The sequence below is a fragment of the Mus caroli genome, unplaced genomic scaffold, assembly GCF_978045245.1.
Source record: "Mus caroli unplaced genomic scaffold, Mus_caroli_1 scaffold_12, whole genome shotgun sequence".
Classification (NCBI taxonomy): domain Eukaryota; kingdom Metazoa; phylum Chordata; class Mammalia; order Rodentia; family Muridae; genus Mus; species Mus caroli.
Genome location: NW_028227267.1, coordinates 83,407,294 through 83,419,450, shown reverse-complemented (window position 1 = coordinate 83,419,450; position 12,157 = coordinate 83,407,294). Strand labels below are relative to the sequence as shown.

Sequence of the window (12,157 nt, the reverse complement as noted above, 5' to 3'; positions counted from 1 at the left end):
CCTGCACTCTTAACCATCATCAATTCCTCTCTCTAGCTCCAATTCCTCATATGTAAAATTGCACTGTGCAACCTAGGTTTCCCTTATGGTCGAAACATTACTTGTCATTTCACAGAATACTCAGGGGCTTCCAATGTTCTCTATAATTTTACCTGTATTTAAAAGATCTGTTTCACTAATATAAAGTAAGTTGTAGGGTAAACAACAAAACCATAAAACTCTATTTATTGCTGAATACCTTGTCAGAATATAGCCATTTTAATAAACATTTGCATAAATGCATATTCTAGGACTTTCTTTTAAAAGAATGAATGGATCTTTTTTGCAAGCTTTAACTTATGTATAAATTTGACTTTGGTCATAGATGATTGCTATGAGGTTTGCATGTTAATTAGCACATGTTTAAGAATATATAGCTACCAAGTAGGAACCCTATTTTGTTATTGGATGTTTAGAGGACTTACCCCCTCCTCCAGTTCTGCATTTGGAATTTTAATTTTTTAATTGAAGCATTTTGGCTATAAGGTCTTGGGGAGGGATGAAGTATTCTTTGTATTTAATATAATGTCCTGCACATGTTGACAGCCTAGTTATACTGTATGATGGGAACAATATTATGAGACAAGACCTTCAGGAATCCTGTCTTCCACTGTTTGACTTGGGAATCATGTCCTCATTTACATTACTGCAGTAACAGGAGAGTCAGCATGTTGGTGTTTACCTTAACTTTCTCAAGATGGCATGATGCCGTTTATGTTTACAATAAGGAAAAAATGATAGATTTCTTTTATATGTACCATTAATAAGTGTCATAAAATATAAAAATAAGCTAAGTCAATGTATTATTGTTGCCACAGAAATTGAATTTGTGTCAAAAGGATTTGTGCTTGTGATGTAGTGATTCGTATATTTTTCTTGGAATTAAGTCTCTAGCAGGTGACAACATCAATAATTCACAGAACCAAGGAGCTTTTTGAGACTGGTTAATTTATATGTGAATTAGAAAACAAATGAATAATGTGCTTAGTATATACTGACACACTGGAAAATATGCATTAAGACCCAGCCTATTAAAAATCTACTTATAATATTTATTAGTCATATTTTAGATATCCATTTTTTTTTACTAATGCATACATTTTTATTTATAAAGAAAATACACTAGTTTTCCTTCAGTGTGAAAAAGTGTTATCTATAGTAAAATCTATAGAGCTTTTTTTATTGTAAAAATGTGCATTGCATGCAGTTGGGCCAATGTGTAAGATTATGAAAGCCTTGTCTCCAGTCCTACATTATAGATATACAAAATCATGCCTGCCTTTCGAAAAAATTGTGCATCCCCAGCACTCGGGAGGCAGAGGCAGGCAGATCTCTGTGTTTGAGGCCAGCCTGGTCTACAGAGTGAGTTCCAGGACAGCCAGGGCTACACAGAGAAACCCTGTCTCGAAAACAAAAACAAAAACAAACAAACAAAATTGTGCATCAATAAAATTGCAATAATCTGCATATAGTTTTAAATGTAACCTGCCCCGTGCACCAAATTGTGAGCATTTTGCCGCTCTGTATAGCCACACAAAAGGGCTATTGAGTCAGAATAGTGAGGTCATATCTTGTGCCCCACAACTCCCTGTCTAATGTCATTTGGCCTCTGATTTCTCATTAAGCAGGTGAACTAAGCTTGTTACTGCAAGTTAAGTGATCAGGAAGATCACAGTAGGGCAGTTCCCCGCACCCACCACAGCCTGTCTATCATGGAATGTGTTCGCAACTGCATGTGGATACCTAGTCAGTGACAAGAACAGACTGAGGAAAATAATTTTGGTTCTTGAGAGCTGCGGATCTGAAAACCATGGTGTGATTAAGTGATCAAGATGTGCTTCATTTAACCCCAAGGAAGAAGGCAGCCACCCACATGACCCATCCCTCTTCTTAGAAGGCCCTGAGCCAGCTGCCCTACAAAATGGTCTCGACTGGTTGGCTTCTGCTGCGTGGCCAGGAGAGCAGGGCTGTTGTGCACTCATTCTTCCTCCCGCTTTGGTAATCTTTGTTGATGGCAGCTTTAGCTCTTTAAAGTAGTATCGCGGTGATGGACACTTGTGTGTAACCTTCGTGTGCTTGCTGCTTCTCGGTGTGAGTGTCGGAAGGATTCGCAGGCTATAGAGAATGTGCATTGGGCTTGTCTTAGTTCATTTCACCCACTCAGTCTGATCACATTTCCTTCAGGTGATGCTGGGATAGAAGCAGAATCTTCCTCCAGTGTTTGTGAAACAATCTGTGGTGCTGTGTTGGCCTCAGCACTATTCACTCTCAATTCCCGATTTGGACCAGAGCCTAGTAGGCGGGAGCGCTATCAGGTGGGCGCACGGCCTGGGTGAGCTCCATGGTGTGTGGATGCTCTGGAACCAGCCCGTTTTCCCTTAGAGCAGATCTTTGCCTTTCATCCTTCCCCACATGGAAACCCTCATGGAACCCTGCTCTTAACCTAGAACTGAACCCATTTGTAAAGTGATTCAGAGGCCTGACTAGCGTTTTCCCTGGATGCATCATGGAAGTGCTTTTGATCTGATAGTATAGATTTAAAGAACAGGCACGGCTGAAGAGAAAATCTGAAAATAAGACTTAAAACTGCATTACTAGAATTAGCTTCTGTATTTAGCTTTTGAATGAGTTCATTGAGAGAAGATTATGATTATATTTGAATTTTTTAAAAGATAACTTGTTAGGTGCCCAGATACAGTGATGTATAATATCAGAAGGTCCAAACAAAATTTGTCCTTCTTGGCTATTTTTTTCTGTAGGTGTGGGCCTTCTTAGCAGGGATATATATTAATTATATTGAAGATTCGGCTGCACTATGGTAAAATGCATTTTTCCTAACCTCTTTTGGTGTCTCTTGGATGTTGCCTTCTGAACGCCGATCTTTTCTCTTTGCACAGAATCGAGATTATGGACGACGGAGGGAGGCATGGTCCTCTGTGACAAAAGCGAAGCCTGGTTAGGGGATGGTGTGATTGTCTTTCTGAGCCGGACAGGATTACAGTGTGAATGAATGATTAAAAGAGGCTGCAGAGAAAGCCCTAACATCTCTCTGACTTTTCTCTGTGCAGACTAAAAACATGCTCCGTAGCTGCACAAAGAGCTAGCCAACATAAAAGTTTTTCTTCATGTTAGCAGAGAGCCAGCCTTACTCTTGCCCTAAGGGGAAGGAAAGCCACAGTGTTATTTTTGTACCTTTTTGAGATGTTAAATCCAGAGACCTTGCAGAGTGATATTTTCACATTTGTTTTGTAGTTCTGTGATTGTCTGGGAGATGACCTGGTAGGTGTGTTTTGCGACAGGGTTAGAAGTAATATTTTATTTTCATACTCTTTATAATTGGTGTTGACATTAAGATAAACACAGGCATGTGGATTAGAAATGTTATTAGGTTAAAGTCCACATTCCTGTTACCTGTGTTGTAACCGAATAGTGTAGACTTCAAAACAAATACGAACAACACTTTAACGTGTCCTCTCCAAGTACGGATATAATTAAGGGAAGACCGATCCTTGGGTTTCCCCCTCCAGGCATTTCTTTGCTCGGTTAATAAGCTGCCATTTCATAGTCTGTGAACCAAATAGTGTTGGGTCTGCTTTTATTTTTTGCTCTTTAGCCCAGGCTGTCTCCAGAATGCTAGGATTACTGGCATGTGTTCCCATGCCGTCTCATGACATGATTTTGTGTAATACTCAATTATTTATGTATCAAATGATTTTTTTCTAAGATTTTTTTACTTTACTTTTTAGATTGTGTGTGTCTGTGTGTGTGTGTGTATTTATCTGTGCAACACGTGAGTGCATTCCAACACTCACAGAGTCTAAATTCTGGGTCAGAATCCCTGAAACTGAAGTTTATAGGTACTTGTAAGCAGCCTGATTATATGCTGAGAGAACAGTGTGCACTCTTTTGACTGTTGAGCCATCTCTCCAACTAACTTCCTTTCCTTTCCTTTCCTTTTCCTTTTCCTTTTCCTTTGTATTGTACAAATATAAATAGTGTCATATTTGGCTTTATGAAAACAACAAATTCATGTAGTCCTGCTAGGTTGATACTCAATGGCTGACATGTTCTTTTTTTTTTTTTTTTAACATTTTTTATTAGGTATTTTCTTCATTTACATTTCAAATGCTATCCCAAAAGTCCCCCATACCCTCCCACCCCCTTCCCACTTCTTGGCCCTGGCGTTCCCCTGTACTGGGGCATATAAAGTTTGCAAGACCAAGAGGCCTCTCTTCCCAATGATGTCCGACGAGGCCATCTTCTGTTACATATGCAGCTAGAGACATGAGCTCTGGGGGTACTGGTTAGTTCATATTGTTGTTCCACCTATAGGGTTGCAGACCCCTTTAGCTCTTGGGTACTTTCTCTAGCTCCTCCATTGGGGGCCCTGTGATCCATCCAATAGCTGACTGTGAGCATCCACTTCTGTGTTTGCTAGGCCCCGGCATAGTCTCACAAAAGACAGTTACATCAAGGTCTGGTGGCTGTGTGTTCTAATTATAAAGATTGCTAAGGTTTTGGACTATAGCTTGGAATCTTTTTTCTTTGCATGTTCCTCTGGGGTGTGCATGGTGGTGCCTTGTATATTCCGTATCTGTCTTTGTGTATTATCTGACTTTGTTATTTTTCTTGTAGCTGTTGATGGTGCAGGAACTGTGTCGTTATCCCTCTTGATATTCACAGCATTTAGCAGTATGCTCTGAAAGTTCTAAATCTATCTTTTGACAGCATGTACTATCTTCAATAAAAGTTTTGATGCATTGCTTAAATGGGAGTATAGAGACCTATGTTCTGTGTTTCTACTTTTTTCCCTCTCTCTTGGATCCTATGTTCTTTTGAAGAAAATCCTATAAAAGCCCCTTTTTTCTCTTTTAATTCCACAGTGACCCTCTTGACCATTTGTCCTAGGAACTGTCATTAGTAGAAAGCATTGTTACCTATCTGTAAGTCATGCCCCTTACATTTAAGGGAGAAAATAGAATTAGCAAGTTGAACATCGGACCAAGCAGAAAGGGTGAGGTTTTGGCTTAGGAAAAGAATCTTTATGCCCTTTCATTTCCATTTAGCCAATTACCAGTGGTCCTATGTACAGAACTGTGTGTATTTTAGTATCAGCAATGTTATTCTGGTCCACAGCCATAAAGCGTCAAGAACACATCGGGTCACACACCCAATGTAAAAAGTCACATTAATTTCCTAAACTGTATGTTTTTAAGTTTTTATTTACTTTTTTCATGGGTAAATACAACCCTAATAACTTTGGGTTGTTAGTTTTTTTTCATAGTGTTCTTAGCTGCGTCCATTTAATAAGCCTTAGTTTTTCTTTCTTGAAGTAGATGCAGCAAGTGGTGCTCAGGAGCTGATTGACACATGCAGTTCTTACTTTGCCTTGGAAGATGGTAAAAGTCGCTGTTGCTGGCTAGCAAGCACAAGTGCTTCATTTAAATGTGTCTTGGTTATCCAGCCCCTCCAGTACCAGTATAATATAGTATTTGTTATACAGTTTTTCCCCCTTAACAATTCAGAATGATTCTCTTTTGTTTTTATATACTAAAATAAGGTCAGACTCCCACAGAGTTCTCTGAGGGTTTCGAGCTAGTCCTTTTCTTTTGCTGTCTGCAATTTTAAGTCAGCAGATAGTCTTCATTTTATAAGTGTATAAGCCAGATCCACAGGCCTCCAGACAGTGTATTAATAATAATACAACTCAAGTTGAATATTAACATTGAGGATTGGGAGAATGTTTCTTTGGGTAAAATGCTGCTTGTGCAGGTTGAGAGCAGGACTTTGGATCCAGGGAACACATGTAAGCTAGCTGAGATGCTGTGAGTCTATAAATCCTGGTGTTTTTACCTTGATGTGTGGCACAAAGGGTCCTCCTGGGGCCATCCATGGTCAGGCTAGCTGAATGAACACAGATGTGAGCAAGAGACCTTTTCTCCAATACGGTGGAAGGGGAGGACTCACACCTGAAGCTGTTCTTTTGCCACCAGATGCCTGTTGTGGCATGCATGTGTGCTCACATGTCCTACATATAAACACATCACACAGACACTCTATACACACACACACACACACACACACACACACACACACACACGCGCGCGCGCGTGCGCGCGCGCACGACCCCTCACCTACTGCACACACCAGACAAGTATGACATAGAAAGTTGTCACGTTACAGCGTCTGTGCTTGCTGAGTAGCACTTACGTGTTTTTCCTGTAGCTTTGAATGCACACACCAGACAAGTATGACATAGAAAGTTGTCACGTTACAGCGTCTGTGCTTGCTGAGTAGCACTTACGTGTTTTTCCTGTAGCTTTGAAGGACTTGTTTTTGGACATTACATTTTTTAGGGGAACTCGCCAGTGTTAAGGTCTTCTCAGAGTTTCCGTGCTTACATGTGGAGGGAGATAATTCTGTTTGGGAAGTCACATTTTGAAATGAAGCATGTTTTGACTTGATTGTTTTGATAAAGCAGCAGATCTCTAAGGTCAGGTTTCTAGCTGTCCCCTCGTCAGTCAATATCTCCAGGCTTGTCCTCAGCCCTTGCCTCTGCCGGCATCCCGAACCGTCCTAGCCTGTCCTGCTGGTGGTGAGAATCGATAGGGAGGTGTTTTTCTGAGGAGTAGGAATAATGAACTGGCCTGAGCTGCTTGCTTTCTTTCCTCAGGCTCTGTGTGCTTCTCGTACCTTCAGCTCTCGAGGTTTCTTTTTCTGCGATTCCCACCCCTGTTCTATGACTCTGTTTGGATTCATCACATTTTTCTGTGTGTAAAACAGTGTATTTAATAATATGCTGTCTCTTGGTTTATATATATCTGCATAGTCTAAGATCAAACTTTGAACAAGTATTTATATTACATTGGAAACCACCGCAAAGAGGTAGCTTAAGAAGACAAACTCAGAACTAGGAAAAAGCTAGAAAAAGACACCTGATTTCTACTCGAGTGACTGTCCACTTAAATGAAAGTTGTGTGAACAGCTTATTTATTTAGGCTTCTTTTGGCAATGTCGTCCAGTCTGGCCTTGGCTCTTATGGTCTTCTTGCCTCAGTTTTCTAAGTACTGGATTTACAGTTGTGCGCTAACACATTCAGCATATAATTTTATTTTAAAAGTCTGGCCAGTCCTTGGCCTTTGAAGACATATACATGTGTTTTTCTTGGGTGTTTGCATCTTTTGATTTAATAGCATGTGACTTTGATTTCTTATATGACTTTTACTCTTAATTTTTTTTTTTTTAAATCCAAAAACCACATAGCCTCCTATAGCTCAGAATGGTCTCAGATTTGTTAAGTATTCTAGACTGGCCATTAAACACTTAATTCTTTATCTTTTACGTCTGATGTGTTTGTAGTACAGGTGTCACTGACTAGTTATCTTCTATACCTCCTCTATAGGAATAACTTTTTATTTCTCTGAAAATTGTCTATTTTAATTGTTTGCTCTTAAAAATCTCTCACTTGAGGCTGGAGAGATGACTCAGTGGTTAAGAGCACTGGCTGCTCTTCCTGAGGACCCAAGTTCAATTCCCAGTACTCATGTGGTGGCTCACAACCGGCTGTAACTCCAGCTTCAGGATATCTGATACCCTATCTATCACTTTTATGGTGTTTTCCTGAAACAACTCCTGTTGGTAGTGTTACCATTGGATTGGTAGGTTGTGTACTATTCTAAATAGTATTTCAGCTTTATACTTGATTTCCTTGACTTTGCTTTTTAAGAATTAGACCATACAACATGCTACTCTCAGAACCTTATACATCCTCGTTTTCACAGGTGCTTGAAATGACCCCCTTTAGGAGCCAGCTGAGTTGTAACTGGGGTGATACCTCCCTCCCATTGTAGAATAATAGCAAGTACGTTTATTTAATCAAAGTCAATGTGTATAAACCTGTTCTTTTGGAAGGTAGGATTTGTACCTTCTTTGAGAGCTGTGTAGTTTTGGTATTTAATTGTAGTATCTGTCTCTGGGATGGCAGTGTTGGTCATTAACATGGCTACCTTCTCTTGGTATACACAGTTTATGCTTCTTTCAGGTATATCCCCATTCCCCCTCATTAGGAAGGGACATGTTGGTAAAGACAGATAATATGGAGTACTATTTACACTGACACATTTTTAGTTGAGATCATCATTATGGTAAAGTAATGAATATAAAGCTGTTTCAGTAGATCAAAATGAGTGCAAATTTTATTCTGTTCAATAAATGTCAAATTTAACTATGTAACACTTACATGTTAGATGACAATTGTTAGCACGTCTTCCTTATAACCGTGAATGAATAGATTTAGTTTCCTGTTTAAAAATGTTTGACCCTTTCTGTCTTTGAAAGCTCTAATGCTCCAATGAATAAGGAAGGAGAATTGGAAATTGAATATAACTACCTGAATACAAATTGCTGCCCTGCCCTTGATGACTAAAACAGATATTTTTCTTCCTAAATACTTTTTTCTTTTGAACTATGCTTTGTGTGAAACTAATTTATTCATTTTCTAAAGTGGCCTTGTTTGTCTAGTAAGGAAATCAGCCAAAGAGGTCTCAAATAAGCTACAATGAAATTGAAAAGTGTCTACTGTCACCACTGGTGATAAATCAAAGTGTTGTTAAAGATGCAGATAATCATTCCAGTACACTCTTCATCGTTGCTAGAATTATTTAAGTTCATTAAGCCAGCAAAGTACTTCATTATCTATTTTGCTGCATACTAATGGTAAATTTAAAGTTACAGCATTTTATATACCAAAAAATTCTGAAAGTCATATTTAAATTTTTATATCATTATGGTGTGACTCTGGATATTGAATAGTACTAATTATTAATTAGGAGAATATATTTATTTTACCCCTATTAGGTTTCTAATTTGAGGTTCATAAAACCAAGAGATTTTAGTAAATATTTAAAACTATTGCATGCAGGGTAACTTTTGTCTGTCTTCTTGACAAATAGATTAAAACAATACATATTTTTATTGCACCATCAGGAATTTAGTTTCAAGTTAGCATTGTAGAATGCACTCATTAACTAAAATAAAAAAAGCTGTTATAAATTACTGACTGATTTTTTTTTTTTTCATTTGCAGCATTTAAATATTAGAACACTGACAGATGATATGGTAAGGCTATCTTCAACTTTCCCTTTGTTATGTGTTTTAACTGTGTACTGCTCTTAGAATACTGTATTAACACTTTTGAAAATGCCAAAACCAGCATGTGCTAAGAATGTGTTTATGGTGCTAACATAGGAGCTAGACCTGGTAAAATACATTAAATTGTTGCTTGTATGCTGTGAAAAGGAATAGTCAATATGTTAATATAAAAATTTTGTTTAATTACAAATTGTTAGTCAACTTTGAATCATTCAAATCAGCTCTCATTCTTTGAGGATGAGTTGCATATTTTCAAAAACAGGTAGGAAAGGCAGCTAACGACACAGTGGCTTGGGAGAGAAGTGTAGTTGCTAATTAAAGTAACGCAGGTTGAATGCCATGAATGTGTTTGAGAAATTCTGTTTGAAGCTGGGAAGCAGGCACACCTGCTTTACTTTCAGGTTAGTATAGGGTGTCAACTACATAACTAACGTCTTGGCTGTGCGGTCAAATGATTCTTCCTTAGAATGACACTTCTCATACATAAATACACAAGGTCATGGGAAAGGCATGATAACGGTAGCAGCCACAGATAATGGAAAACTCAGTCAGTACCTCACCGGCTAGATTTGGTATTCAGCATCACTGACAGACAGCAAGTGCAAAGTGGAGTGCAGTCAGGATGTTTGTCATCTTAAGTATCCAGAGTGCTGGCTTTAGCACCTAGATAAAAGGTAGGTGTGTGAAAACGAAAGAGACATAGATCTTGACATGAACAATTTAAAAGTTGAAGTATAGTGTTGGTATATTTTCCTGAATAGTAAGGATCTTAAGAGAAACATTTTTAGCATAATTATCTAAAAAAGAAAAGTATTTATGTGAATTTTTCTCAGCAGTGCTGTGCATAGTCATGACACCTGACACCAGGCAGATATCCCTAAAACCCAACCTAATCCGATTGAATTGTGACATGCAGGTTCAGAGTCTACTCTATCATAGGTGGGGAACAATGGTGGAAGACGTCTGAAGGCTCTGAGGTCAAACACACACACACCCACACACACACACACACACACACGCCAAACATGCACAGGTGCACACACGCAGAGAACTAGGAGACTTCCTCCTTAGGTATAAACTTGGATAAACCATGATGGTATGGTCTGCTACACACATAGGCTGTGCAGTATATGCCATTATACATGCATTCCATCATTGACTGTCCAGTCAGGTGGAGCGTGACCAGCCTAGTGCTTAGAAAATGACAGTGATCTGGAACACTGACGAAGGTTGTACAGTGGCTTCTCTCCCTGTCCAGTAGATGCTATTTTCATTTCACACTTGAGGGCATGGAAGCAGAGAAGGGTTTAGTACCTTGTCCCAGGGATCTTGTTCTGCTATAGCTTGAATGCTGTTCTACTTTCTTTCAGTCCCATACTCTTTCTGCGCTGGCTCTCACTTCGTTTTTACATGAATACCTTCTTCCTCTCCCCACCTCCCTGTTTTTGTGGCGATGAGAATTGAACCCACGATAATCATGCTAACCACTAAGATGCCTACTCAGCCTCTATAAATGAATGGCTTCTTAAAGTCAGCAGTAAAACCAACTGTAATTTTTATGTTTTATATTTGGATTTTATGAGAATGTACCATGCTGTAATAGCTTTATTGAGATACAATTTACATAGCATTCATTTCATCCACTAAAAGTTTATAATTAAGTGGCTTCTAGCATATTCACAGGAATTACCCACCACTGTAAGCTAGTTTAGAACATTGCCCAGATTGTCAGAAGAAAGCTCTGTACCTGCCTGTGAATACTTACTGCTTACTTCCCTCCAGCTGACCAGCTCTGGGTAACCACCAGGCTCTTCCATGACTTGCCTGCTTTTGGTATTTCAAATAATTGGAACAGTCTGTGGTAATTTTTAACTAAAAAAAGAATGACTTTCTAATTTTAGGGTAATCAAGGTTCATTCATAATGCTTTGTGAATCAAACATGTTCAAGTTACAAAACATAGTAGAACAAACATCTTATCACATTGTTTAAAGATAAAGGGATGGCTCAGCTGGTAAATTGCCTGCTGTGTGAGTATGAGGTCGGAGTTGGATCCTAGCACCTGTATAAAAAGCTTCAAGTGATGGTGTGTGTTTGTCACCTCATCAGAGACAGGCAGATACCTTTAAAACCTATGAAAGTCTAATTGGTGACCTCCAGGTTCAGCGATAGACTGTGTCTCAAAAATTAAGATGGAGAGCCTAGCAGTACACACCTGAAATTGATCTCTGGCCTTCATGTACACGCACACACGCTTACACACATGCACACCACACACATCCTAGTGCTATAAATATCAAAATATTTGGTAGCTAAGTGCATCTTTAACGTGGCACTATTTCCTGTTCTCACCAGTTTAAACTTTTGGAAGGTAGAGACAGTGAGACAGTGTATTTAGGAAATATAAGTGGGTTTATGAATTTGTGCTTAGTCTATCCTCTCCTTGGATGGGGCCAACTATAGGCTGCTGTTTGGACACGATGTATCCTTCCTTTCATTTAGATCATAATCTCTATATTTTTGAGGTTTGTTCAGACTTTGTCACAGTGTGCTTTTCTTTCAGATGCTGTTCTTTATTACATGGCCTTTCATGCACACTGCAAAGCCCAGCCTTTACTAATTCAGTGTAGAGCCAGCCATGGGGCGGCAGCGTCAATAGACCACTCTAGACAGTATCCTTGGCGTCTGCTCTGCAAATGATGGGTTCCTCCCCAGTGAAAACTTGTTTCATTCTTTCTCCCTCCTGTTCCCTTTCTTTGCTTCTACTTCTTGTCTGATGCTTGACTTTGACAAGATCAAAATATTTGGTAGCTAAGTGCATCTTTAACATGGCACTGTTTCCTGTTCTCACCAGTTTAAACTTTTGGAAGGTAAAGACAGTGAGACAATACATGTTTCATACTTTTCTAAAGCACCTGACTTGACTTTTATTGGGTAATTTTGTTTTTTTTTTTTTTTGAGAGGGTCTC

At 39.0% G+C, this 12,157-nt stretch overlaps 1 protein-coding gene across 1 annotated transcript in view; it reads left to right on the top strand.

Annotated features, from left to right (window-relative positions):
• Positions 1-12,157, top strand: part of Diaph3 (diaphanous related formin 3) — a 475,768-nt gene that overhangs the window by 16,318 nt on the left and 447,293 nt on the right. Inside the window, exon 2 of the mRNA XM_029469353.2 lies at positions 9,124-9,156. Coding sequence (XP_029325213.1) covers positions 9,124-9,156 — 33 coding nt within the window. The remainder of the gene's footprint in view (positions 1-9,123; positions 9,157-12,157) is intronic.